This window comes from Toxorhynchites rutilus, unplaced genomic scaffold, assembly GCF_029784135.1.
Source record: "Toxorhynchites rutilus septentrionalis strain SRP unplaced genomic scaffold, ASM2978413v1 HiC_scaffold_195, whole genome shotgun sequence".
NCBI lineage: Eukaryota > Metazoa > Arthropoda > Insecta > Diptera > Culicidae > Toxorhynchites > Toxorhynchites rutilus.
Genome location: NW_026599757.1, coordinates 11,595 through 24,897, shown reverse-complemented (window position 1 = coordinate 24,897; position 13,303 = coordinate 11,595). Strand labels below are relative to the sequence as shown.

At 35.6% G+C, this 13,303-nt stretch overlaps 1 protein-coding gene across 6 annotated transcripts; it reads right to left on the bottom strand.

Annotated features, from left to right (window-relative positions):
• Positions 1-1,756: 1,756 nt before the first annotated feature.
• LOC129781729 (uncharacterized) lies at positions 1,757-11,660 on the bottom strand. Of its 6 annotated transcripts, none has more exons than XM_055789305.1 (4): positions 5,794-11,660; positions 5,654-5,728; positions 5,432-5,602; positions 1,757-5,377 (listed from the first exon to the last, which is right to left on the bottom strand). In XM_055789305.1, the coding sequence occupies exons 3-4, from the start codon at positions 5,573-5,575 to the stop codon at positions 2,048-2,050; spliced, it is 3,474 nt and encodes a 1,157-aa protein (XP_055645280.1). In that variant the 5' UTR covers positions 5,576-5,602; positions 5,654-5,728; positions 5,794-11,660; the 3' UTR covers positions 1,757-2,047. The 6 variants fall into 6 exon arrangements, with proteins under 6 accessions (XP_055645280.1, XP_055645282.1, XP_055645278.1 ...); XM_055789307.1 differs by having other exon boundaries at positions 5,432-5,599; XM_055789303.1 differs by having other exon boundaries at positions 5,654-11,660.
• Between the last annotated feature and the right edge of the window lie 1,643 nt (positions 11,661-13,303).

Below are 13,303 nucleotides of genomic sequence, written 5' to 3'. Positions count from 1 at the left end.
CTGAGATGGTGGAATGTTGGAATTGACCCATCTGGTCATGGGAACCATTTTAAATTTCAAGAAATTTACGATAATGGACAAGTCCTAAGGCTAATATTTTTCGGAGGCGATAGAATGTCAATTTTATCATTTGAATTAGAAGCATACCATCCTCCGAGAATATTCTGAGATGGTGGAATGTTGGAATTGACCCATCTGGTCATGGGAACCATTTGAAATTTCAAGAAATTTACGATAATGGACAAGTCCTAAAGCTAATATTTTTTGGAGGCGATAGAATGTCGATTTTATCATTTGAATTAGAAGCATACCATCCTCCGAGAATATTCTGAGATGATGGAGTGTTGGAATTGACCCATCTGGTCATGGGAACCATTTTAAATTTCAAGAAATTTACGATAATGGACAAGTCCTAAGGCTAATATTTTTTGGAGGCGATAGAATGTCGATTTTATCATTTGAATTAGAAGCATACCATCCTACGAGAATATTCTGAGATGGTGGAGTGTTGGAATTGACCCATCTGGTCATGGGAACCATTTTAAATTTCAAGAAATTTACGATAATGGACAAGTCCTAAGGCTAATATTTTTCGGAGGCGATAGAATGTCAATTTTATCATTTGAATTAGAAGCATACTATCCTCCGAGAATATTTTGAGATGGTGGAGTGTTGGAATTGACCCATCTGGTCATGGGAACCATTTGAAATTTCAAGAAATTTACGATAATGGACAAGTCCTAAGGCTAATATTTTTTGGAGGCGATAGAATGTCGATTTTATATTTGAATTAGAAGCATACCATCCTACGAGAATATTCTGAGATGGTGGAGTGTTGGAATTGACCCATCTGGTCATGGGAACCATTTGAAATTTCAAGAAATTTACGATAATGGACAAGTCCTAAGGCTAATATTTTTTGGAGGCGATAGAATGTCGATTTTATCATTTGAATTAGAAGCATACCATCCTACGAGAATATTCTGAGATGGTGGAGTGTTGGAATTGACCCATCTGGTCATGGGAACCATTTTAAATTTCAAGAAATTTACGACAATGGACAAGTCCTAAGGCTAATATTTTTTGGAGGCGATAGAATGTCGATTTTATCATTTGAATTAGAAGCATACCATCCTACGAGAATATTCTGAGATGGTGGAGTGTTGGAATTGACCCATCTGATCATGGGAACCATTTTAAATTTCAAGAAATTTACGATAATGGACAAGTCCTAAGGCTAATATTTTTTGGAGGCGATAGAATGTCGATTTTATCATTTGAATTAGAAGCATACCATCCTACGAGAATATTCTGAGATGGTGAAGTGTTGGAATTGACCCATCTGATCATGGGAACCATTTTAAATTTCAAGAAATTTACGATAATGGACAAGTCCTAAGGCTAATATTTTTCGGAGGCGATAGAATGTCAATTTTATCATTTGAATTAGAAGCATACTATCCTCCGAGAATATTCTGAGATGGTGGAGTGTTGGAATTGACCCATCTGATCATGGGAACCATTTTAAATTTCAAGAAATTTACGATAATGGACAAGTCCTAAGGCTAATATTTTTTGGAGGCGATAGAATGTCGATTTTATCATTTGAATTAGAAGCATACCATCCTACGAGAATATTCTGAGATGGTGGAATGTTGGAATTGACCCATCTGGTCATGGGAACCATTTAAAATTTCAAGAAATTTACGATAATGGACAAGTCCTAAGGCTAATATTTTTTGGAGGCGATAGAATGTCAATTTTATCATTTGAATTAGAAGCATACTATCCTCCGAAAATATTTTGAGATGGTGGAGTGTTGGAATTGACCTATCTGATCATAGGAACCATTTAAAATTTAAAAAAAAATCCACGCGAATGGTTGAGGTTTATGGCAACTATTTTTTGTAGCCGATGGAATGACAATTTTTTCATTTTTGACTTAGACGACAGGATTCTATCTCGTTTCTGAAAGGACTCAAACTGGACAAATAAAAATACTTCAAGTTAAAAGGTAATATAAAAATTTATTGATGAGACTTAAAAATTATATCATTTTAATTTTCGAACATATTTCACATTGTTTTGTAGATGGAATTTTTAGCACCATATTTGGGGCGCATCTACTGCAACACCTCCGTCCACATGATTGACATGACAAAATTAGTGATTTCAAGCTGCTGCAGTATAAACAAATTTTTATTACTGCTGTATTTAGGAGTTTTATTTTGATTTGTTTCCTCTCAGAATCCATGTTTCCTAGCCCGGTCAACGGTTTCTTCAAAAGAAAGTTTTGTGCATATTTAGCTACATATACACCACAGTTGTAGTCGTCGTTTTGCTTGTCGTGCGCAATATTTTTCGAGCCGCTTTGCCAATTGGTTGAATCAAATGGTTGATTTTTAAGTCTCCGAATAGAGCTTACTGCCTTCAAAAATTCTTCTTGTACGTCCTTCAAATATGGGGATGCTGTTTCGAGAGGATCTAAATAAAAAGTTTCTCTATTCATAAAATCAGCAATGAAGAGAACCCAATGGTTCCCTCTTCCAACTTGCTTGGTGGGTGCTTGCCCAGCTCTAACATTCAAAGGAACCACCCATACTCCCGATGTATTGGTTAGAACTGGTAAAACATAATCTCGTTTCCTATCCAATACTTCTTTTAGTTGAGTTGTATCAAACAAGTTTCTCGACATGTAAGTTGATACCAATTTTACGCTTTCGACCTCACATTCTTTTATGGCCACTGCAATTATCGCATCTAAGGTTTCTCCATCCATATATGTATGTGCATCGAGCGTTTGAAGCATTTCTGAGCTTACAATCATACTACTTACTCCTATGCTCTCATATTCTGAAGGAAACTCACCGAAATACCATTTGGTGGTAACTGGAAATTCAAATCCTTTGTCAATGAATTGATGAATAGAGGACAGATTACAGGTAGTTTCTAAATCTTCTTCTAATGATCTTTTTCTGTTGTTATCACTGTTTTCCTTTGAATCTGGGTGCTTCTGTGTTGATTGTTCAAGTTGTGTGTTTAAGCTGTTAGTTTCCTGCTTCTTTTTCTTCTTGAACAAGTGGGTTGAAGCATCTTTTTGAAAGTATGGACTATGCCATTCGTCCTCTATGTCTTCTACGTTTCCGACAAATCTGTCATATTCTGCGATTCTATCATCTTGACGTTTTTTAGCATTACTTATTCCTTTATCAGTAGCGTATATATCTTCAATGTCAAAGTCGGAAAAGTGGAACAGAGATTCAATATACGATTGTAGTTTTCGAAGAAAATGTGTTATTCTTTCGTAGAGCTGACCTTTCATAACATTGTGTTTCAATGTTCGGAAGAAGCTTTCAACCCTTGCGTTTGAAATAGTATCCGGATTCGAGTCAATTTGAGATACTATTATATTTGACCACAAACAAACCACAGGCATGTATTTTTTCAAGGCGACATCTTCCAAGAATCCTTTGAAATACAGTGGGTTCTGTGATCCTTGGCTGAGATCATCTATTTGTTTTAATGTTGTTTCAAATGTTTCTTTTAACAACGCATAAAAAGGCGATCCCAAGAAGATTTTGTCCTCATCTTTTTTTAGAATTTCTGGTTCACCGATGCCAGTATAATCAAATTTACCAGCGCTTTCTGAATCGAAGCTTGTTCTATCATTAATTTTTGCATCTAGTTCTTTTAGTGATGTCTCAAGCATTCGGTTCTCATTTGCAGATCCAAAAATGCATGTCATAATGATAAACAGATCGATTAAGTCCACTAAGTTTGTAGCACGTACAGCCAATCGCATACAGTCCATGAACTTATGTTTTATGTTGATTGGAGCAGATTTCAAGTCCTTAGAAACTACATTCATGAAATGACTGTAGCATAAATGAATGATAGTGAAATTGAGATTGAGTTCTCTTATGCAAACTTTATAACAATCTCGGATATACTCTGGTAGTGTATGGTGTTGATTATTAAGAGCCCGTATCAATCCACCAATCAGTGACCAGCTCCAATCAACACTAACAATTCTCGCTATTTTATTCAATTTATTCATAGAGCTGCCTGACTCGTACGAAGCACGAAATATATTCAACCAATTGTGGAAGTCTACTGTTTTTTGGCTTTCAGTCACAAAGGTTGTTACGGGTACACTAAAATTTGACCGGTAATTGTATGCGACCAAAACATATATTTGAACACGCTTCTCAGCTTTTGAATATCGTACAACCGATCCAGTACCATCCATGTAGAAAATAGGACTGTAAGTCTTGTTTTTTCTCAGCTCTTTGAACATTTTTGTATTAAAACAAATTACACCAAAGGGCTTTCTAAACACATTTTTGATATAAGATCCGTTATCCTCAGACATTTTTATCAAATCTTGAAAATCATCAATATCCCTGTTAAGCTTCGATTTAGCTTCACTGCTAATTTTTTTCAATACATTTTTGCTGACAATGTCTACCTTCTCGAATGGTTCCCTTTTTTTCTTTTCGTTGATCAACTTAGTTCGTAATTCAAGTGGTTTTTGGAGCTGCAGTTTTTTCATATTTATGTTTCTTTTTACTCCTTTGCAATATGCCGCTTTCAGGTTTTCCCCGTGTATCAGGGTCATAGCGACATTAACATAGACATCGACTTTATATATGTTATCACCATCCGTAACAGAAACAATTTTGAAACGATAAGATCTGCAGGTCTTGTGAGCGCAGACACCATAAAATAGCCAGCCAGATTTGTTGCAATTATGAGAATTTATATTGATTATACAATAGATATTGAATTCTTCATATTTGATTTTTAACAAATCTTCTAAGGCCACTATAAAAGGCCTTCTATGCTTTTGTTGCTTATATTTAGCATCGCCAACCTTGGTTTTGCTTTGCATTATATTATGTTGATCATAATGTTTACACATTTCAATGTTCTTCTTGTTGATGTAAAAAGAACACTCGTAAATTGAAGCACCACTATAAAGTCTTTTTGTGGCAGTTGCCCCACATTCCGCAACCTTGACATTGTATTTGATCCTGTTACTGTTGCCTTTTTCTTTTATCTCTTTTCGTAGGTTTTCAAAGTCCGTTGTATTGAACACAAGTTCAGTTACATCTACATCACTGCTATAAGTAGTATCTTGTGATTTGGTCGATCCTTCAAGATCATTGGTATCAAATGAAACAATCGAGTCTTGCATGTCGTTCGTTGATCTCTCTTGCATTTGACTTACTGATGTTTCAAAAATGCGACATTCAATTTCTGGAGCATTAAGTTCCATTCCTTTCTTACATACTTTTGCAGGAAACTCGACGGATAATGATTTTATTTCGACACGCGATAAATCTGTTCCTTTCAATAAAAATCCGAATGGAGGTTGCTGAAGAATAATACATATTAATACATGAATAATTAATTGGAAATGTCATCTTACTTCGTTATCTTTTCCCGTATTATCAACGCCGTCAAAAGTAGTACTTTGAGAGTCGGCCAATTCCTCGAAATCGTTTGTGTCAAATGATACAAATGATAATGTTCTTGTTTCGACACGTGAAGGAGATGAGTTTGTTTCGGACATATGATCTGTTTTATTTAATAAAAGCTGCTAAATAACAACTATTAATACATGAATTAATAAATAGAAATGTCATCTTACTTCATGAACTCCAACGCAGTCTTGTGGCAAGCAGGCACTTTCATTCTCAAAAGAACATTCTTTGAAATTATCGATCTATAAAAATTTGAAGTTACTGTATGGCGTGACTATTTCAAAGCAATTTGATATTTTACACTTACGTTATGACTTTCAGCGGCAATTGAATGTTCAATATTCTGCGGAAATGATTTCACATTGAAAATTTCAAAATAGTTTTATTAATTTCAGGAAGCTTATAACAATTATAAGGGTTCTCACCTTTCGTTCTGCACGATACTTCTTATATGTTGGATTACAAGCGAAGTTATTCCTAACTTTTTTTAAGTTAGGTGCGCATTTTTCGTTTAATCCCATTTCTACAAGAATTTCTTTCAGATTCTTAGAATTCAATTCGAATAGCTCATCCAACTCTTCTCTAGCGATCAAATCATTCGCTGCATCCCAACAATTCTGCAAAGTAATCTCAGGAGCAAACCGTTTTACGGATTTTCGATGTTTCATTAGAAGGCTTTTGATTACCTTCATACTAGGATAGTTCGTTTTATCTAATCCCATACGCTCCAAAATTACTTGCATGTTCTTAAAATTTAACTTGAAATCATATTCTAGGCACTTGGTTGAAATTAAACTGTTAACCGCTTCTAAACACATCTCTAAATTAATTTTATAAGAGGATGCCATCTTCACAGTACACATTTCTCAATCCTTATAGTACTCCGGTTGGAAAGGGTCTGACTAAATTTACTGTAGGAAAAAACGACACTAGTTTTCAAAGTCCAAATTTTCACTATAACTTTCTCTAATGGTTTCTAAATACACGTGGTGAATAAAAACTTATAAAGATGGATCATATGCTGCTCTGCTACTTTTATACTCCCTGAAATTGGTGGGGTGTTTGTCCTGTCGGCTTCGCTCGGTTAGCTCGGGTGATATTAGTTTGTTGTGTTGATACTGCTTTCATCTCACTTTCGCACGTCTCTGGGTGATGCAATGGAATGACAGGTCATGTCGCAACACGTATGCGCTCGCTCCGCGTGGCGCAAACAGTAGATATTATCGTCTATTACTGCTATTAATCACCTAATATTATTCTATACACTAACTTAACGAACCAAAAAAATAAACACCCTTATTCTTGTTTTCGAACGAACACAAAACGTTCGAAAGAATGCCTCATTCGTATCCTTGGTTTCGTACGAAAGAAATCTATCCGTTCGAACATTCGAACATCGTTCGTTCGAACGAATTGCCCTATCCTCGTTTTCGTACGAAAGTGTTTTTTCATCGGTCAGTCAAACGACACTTTTGAGTAGCGAATCAGATGAAGCGTAGAAGAAAATTTAATCGATGTTTACGTTTTTGTGGTTTATTCAGACGCATAAAATACTCAAATTGATTTTCTCTAATGTTTATTTTAATTAGGGTGGGAAATTTCTATAGAAGCAGATAAAAAATATATAGACATGATTTCTTGATCTGTCGATATTTTCAATTTCGCTGCCGGAGAAAATCGTTTGGTCGTCGAGGATTAAATGAATTGCTGCTCGTTTGTGTTGAACAGGTGAACAATAATGGCTTGAGAGTTTTTAACCTGTCCTCAATTACCATCGCCAAGGTTCGAGCCATACAAATTAATAGTTTAGTTAAACGTTTTGTTTCTGAAAAAAATAATACGTGAAAATTGATGATAATTACTTAGTAGAATATCGACATGCTGAAATTTAAACTGCTTAGCCGGATGATTTTCAATTTTTATCCGTTGAATCCATTCCACGTACCGTGTTTCATCCCTTTTGATTATGAAATGATATTCCTGGTCGACATCTCTTCTTATAATAGGAAACAACGGAAATTATGTGACTGTTGGATTTCGCGTTATGATCATAGGCTTTAGTATCACTAACGCAAATTTCTCCATATTTTCATACCAATTCGTTCAACTTTTCAGACCCATTTATCATTGGGTTCTGGTGGAAACATTCAGAAGCTCTTTTAATAATACATTTAAAGAACATGTAGCAATAGTTTCTATTCATGTTTTTAAAAAGTGAACTCAGGGGTATGAATGCCACACAGAAAAAAGCGCAATTTTTATTATGAATTAATTTTGTCGTAATAAAATTTTTACTGAAGTCATAGATTAATACAAACTGAACCTACCTCAATTTCCATGCATTCGTCGGATTCCAGCTGTATTCCACTTTCAATATCATCACAACTCATCGCAATCGTTTCATTGCCGAACGAAAATTCGCCACGGCGCAACTCCGCCACCGAATATTTTCATTACGATTCGGCGCTAGAGTACGTGCTCCCGTGGCCGAGTGGTTAGCGTCCCACACTATCATGCCGGGGGTTCGGGTTCGATTCCCGTTCTGGTCGGGGGATTTTTCGTGAAAGAAAATTCTTCCGGCTTGCACTGTGGTCACGCGTATTCTAGAGCTTGCCCCTCCAGAGTACATTCAAGGCGTGTTATTCGGCATAGAAATCTCAACCAAGCACTACTAATAAAAATGACGCAAGTAATGCTGCGTTGAGAAGGCAAAAGTTTCACTGGAACGGTAGTGCCATCCAAGAAGAAGAAGAAGCTAGAGTACACAACTTCACTTTGGTGACTTAAGATAATAGCGCTGACTTAGTATTTTTTTTATTTTGCGCTTTTTTATGTCGAAATATTTTTCAGTGTTGATCTTAACGCCTACAGAAAATGTATAGCAGACCAGGAGACAGACACTTCTGTCGTCAAAAATTTCGGCGGTCGACGCCATATTTGAAAATGTCGACGCCGGTTTTTTTCAACAAGAAAAATGGGGCCAACGGCGACCGCCGCTAGCTTATTTTTCTAGTTGACTCGATCGGCTACGGATGTTTTTAGTTCATTCAAGTCTGTTCAGAAGATCGGGACTATCCTGTACCGCCTAGTATGGAAACGACCCCGTGTTAACACTAGATTTACCAGCTATTTATATATACCTATTTCTACCAGCACCAGTCAAAATGACTGGTGTATAAGAAAAAATGAATATTGTGGTTCCAGTCTGTACTATTACTTATCAAATGGCGAAAATAAGTTGAACAATATTAATTGTGATAGATAAATGGACTAATAGACATTGTCAAATAACAAAACACTTAATTGTTTACAGTTTGTTGCTCACAATAGATTTTGCAGTGTATACACTTTCTACATAGACTTTTTTTGCATTTATTGCAAATATTTGTAGTCTTATTGTTATTAAAATATTCTATTTGACACCATTTGCGTACAGAAACAGTGCCATTTGTAGTTGGTATATCAGCTTCGTGTGGTATTTGCCTTGAAGTCTGATATTCTGAAGCAAGTTCTTTTGCTAATTGAAACAGAAAGTCTTCTCGTGAGATATTTTCTCCTGTTATGTTTTGTTCAATATCCAGCTATTTCTTCCGGCTGAAACTAAATTATTGAAAAACAGTTGAAGTGGTCACCTTCTGGAACCTGATTTCCATTCGATCAGTGACATCGACGCCAAAATATGTCTGGTTGCCAATAGAAGCGCGTATCGTTCCAAGCAACGAAGTATTTTGAGATCTTAATTTTAACGCCAAAGGAATACTTGTAAAAAATATCAGTTTTACGCTCCTTCATGGTATACGGTTCAAGAAATTTCATTACGACAAATTTGCATAGGGGGATTGATGCATTTCGAGTCTCGCTTTTTCCTAAATAAGGAAAGCCATTTATCACATATTTCGTCTCTACATCAGACGCCAATTAGAATTTTATGCTAAATTTATGGGGTTTGTTTGGAAAATACTGAGTAAATCTGCATCTGGCCTCCGATGGAAAAAGTTGCTTATCCCCGGTAATATAAGTTCATCCCCTGTTTGAAGCTATTTCCTTCGTACGCCCCACGCGCGCACAATATTGCAAGAGATGCCTTCAATTTTTCTTGTGTAATTGTCCACTTTTTTCCAAAACTCGAGAGGCTTCTAACTCTGTACAAATTCGTATATGTTCCAAAATATGGTTATCAATCAGTAATTGGAACGCACTACTTAGATTCCCGTTCATAATATTTCTTTCAGCATGTGCTGTTGGACCGTGTACATCTTTGAAATTACTATGAACTAGTAATCTACCAGCAACACCTCCTTCTTCAATTCTCGTTCAAATAGTTCCGTCTAAAGCAATTTCAGTTTGCTGATTTGGTACGCTTGATTGGAATTTTTACGCAACCACTGTCGCTTGGCTCATCTATATTGTCATCATCAGGAATTTCCTCATCACTACTCTCGATAATAGCACTGTTATCATCACTTCCTTGAGAATCAATTTTTCTATCTAACAAATCATCGCCGCTGTCGTATAATTCACTTTCCACATCTGAACATTCCAGAGGTATGCTGGTTGCATTTTCTAAATATGCAGAACATTTTCAGGGGCTGACAATTGCTGTCAAAATATGTTGAAATTAAAACGCTCTCATACATTTCTTCATAGAAACATGCACCAGTCAGTTTGACTGGTACTGGTTTAAATGTCAATAACAAAAAAATATATTTGTTAGTAATAAATATTAAGTAACATTAAGTTTATAAAATGTTTTTTCTACTTATAGCTACAAAAGTCATAACATCATTTCGGAAAGCAAATGTAATATGTCGTAGGAATTTTAAATTGAAATTGCACGACCAGTCAAAATGACTGGTCTGGTAAATCTAGTGTTAAATAAGTTGCAAGTGGTTGCTCACGGAAGTTACGAAGGCTAAATTCGCGTTCAGTGGATTCAGTAGTAGATGTATATGTATGACAGAAGTGGAGAAAAAGGAATGAAAATGAACAATCGATCATTACCAGAAGTGATGACAACGCGGTTAGATCCAGGAAAAAATCAATACAGTTTTTTTTTATATAATTACGCCTAATTGATCTACTGATTGTAGGACGTATTCTATTCATTTAAAGTGAATACTCACGGGAAAAAGTATGGCGAAATAAGATTTAAATTAATAACAATTTGCAGAACAAGATATTTTTCTCTAGGCTCAATCTGAGAGGAGAACTTGAATTCCATTACTCAGTGGGTTAGGTATTACCTCTGACTACCAAGGAGTCGCAAAGAAAACCCTATTGTAAGATTTATATCACTTGAAAGCATACGTTTACTTATAATAAAAATACTTCAGCTTCAAGTCGTCTGAACGAGACTGATCTGAGGAGGTTTCTTATTCAGAAAATCGGAACAAAGTCGAATGATTAATATCACTCGATAATAGTCGATTTCAACTTTTTTTTCGTAAATTTAAGCCGGGAGTCTCGAGTCATGGTTAAGAAGTGTTCTCGATGCATCGATTTCGCGAACTGAAAATTAATATCGACTAGCATTTCCGAAAATACTAGACTATCCCATGTTGTAGGTTGCTCAACCGATCAAAAATTCGTTTCCTCATATATTTTCTCAAATATTCTTAATTTTTTAAGCACTTTTTTGTGAGAATATGATGAGATTTTACAATAAAACATGAAACAATATTTTGGAATGGGTTAATCACGTTTTGGAATCGGCGCCTATCCGGCTCGACTAAGAAAATCTAGAACTGGACTATAATATTGATCGGCTAAATTTTAGAGAAACTTAGTTTATTCGACCCAAAAAATTATTTTCTTTTTGAATATTTTTTCATTGACCGATGTAATATTTGGTCCAGAGATGTAAGCTGATTTACATTTAAGCCGCGATTCATTAGCCATCGAAGCAAATTAATTGGTCGACTTAAGCTGACTTTCTTGTTATGAACGATCAATTTTTGAAGCCGCCATTCAAATTCAAAAACGATTATTTTAGCAGTAGATGCCGGTTTGATGACTAATGGAAAGACTCGTGTGTCTAATTAAAATGAAAAAAATGTCATTCCATCGCCTCCAAAAAATATCAGCCTTAGGACTTGTCCATTTTTGTGAATTTCTTGAAATTTCAAATGGTTCCCATGACCAGATGAGTCAATTCCAACACTCCACCATCTCAAAATATTCTCATAGGATGGTATGCTTCTAATTCAAATGATAAAATTGACATTCTATCGCCTCCGAAAAATATTAGCCTTAGGACTTGTCCATTATCGTAAATTTCTTGAAATTTAAAATGGTTCCCATGACCAGATGGGTCAATTCCAACATTCCACCATCTCAGAATATTCTCGGAGGATAGTATGCTTCTAATTCAAATGATAAAATTGACATTCTATCGCCTCCGAAAAATATTAGCCTTAGGACTTGTCCATTATCGTAAATTTCTTGAAATTTAAAATGGTTCCCATGACCAGATGGGTCAATTCCAACATTCCACCATCTCAGAATATTCTCGGAGGATAGTATGCTTCTAATTCAAATGATAAAATTGACATTCTATCGCCTCCGAAAAATATTAGCCTTAGGACTTGTCCATTATCGTAAATTTCTTGAAATTTAAAATGGTTCCCATGACCAGATGGGTCAATTCCATCACTCCACCATCTCAGAATATTCTCGTAGGATGGTATGCTTCTAATTCAAATGATAAAATCGAAATTCTATCGCCTCCAAAAAATATTAGCCTTAGGACTTGTTCATTGTCGTAAATTTCTTGAAATTTAAAATGGTTCCCATGACCAGATGGGTCAATTCCAACACTCCACCATCTCAGAATATTCTCGTAGGATGGTATGCTTCTAATTCAAATGATAAAATCGACATTCTATCGCCTCCAAAAAATATTAGCCTTAGGACTTGTCCATTATCGTAAATTTCTTGAAATTTAAAATGGTTCCCATGACCAGATGGGTCAATTCCAACACTCCACCATCTCAAAATATTCTCGGAGGATAGTATGCTTCTAATTCAAATGATAAAATTGACATTCTATCGCCTCCGAAAAATATTAGCCTTAGGACTTGTCCATTATCGTAAATTTCTTGAAATTTAAAATGGTTCCCATGACCAGATGGGTCAATTCCAACACTCCACCATCTCAGAATATTCTCGTAGGATGGTATGCTTCTAATTCAAATGATAAAATCGACATTCTATCGCCTCCAAAAAATATTAGCTTTAGGACTTGTCCATTATCGTAAATTTCTTGAAATTTCAAATGGTTCCCATGACCAGATGGGTCAATTCCAACACTCCACCATCTCAGAATATTCTCGTAGGATGGTATGCTTCTAATTCAAATGATAAAATCGACATTCTATCGCCTCCAAAAAATATTAGCCTTAGGACTTGTCCATTTTCGTGAATTTCTTGAAATTTCAAATTATTCCCATGACCAGATGGGTCAATTCCAACACTCCACCATCTCAGAATATTCTCGTAGGATGGTATGCTTCTAATTCAAATGATAAAATCGACATTCTATCGCTTCCAAAAAATATTAGCCTTAGGACTTGTCCATTATCGTAAATTTCTTGAAATTTAAAATGGTTCCCATGACCAGATGGGTCAATTCCAACATTCCACCATCTCAGAATATTCTCAGAGGATAGTATGCTTCTAATTCAAATGATAAAATTGACATTCTATCGCCTCCGAAAAATATTAGCCTTAGGACTTGTCCATTATCGTAAATTTCTTGAAATTTAAAATGGTTCCCATGACCAGATGGGTCAATTCCAACACTCCACCATCTCAGAATA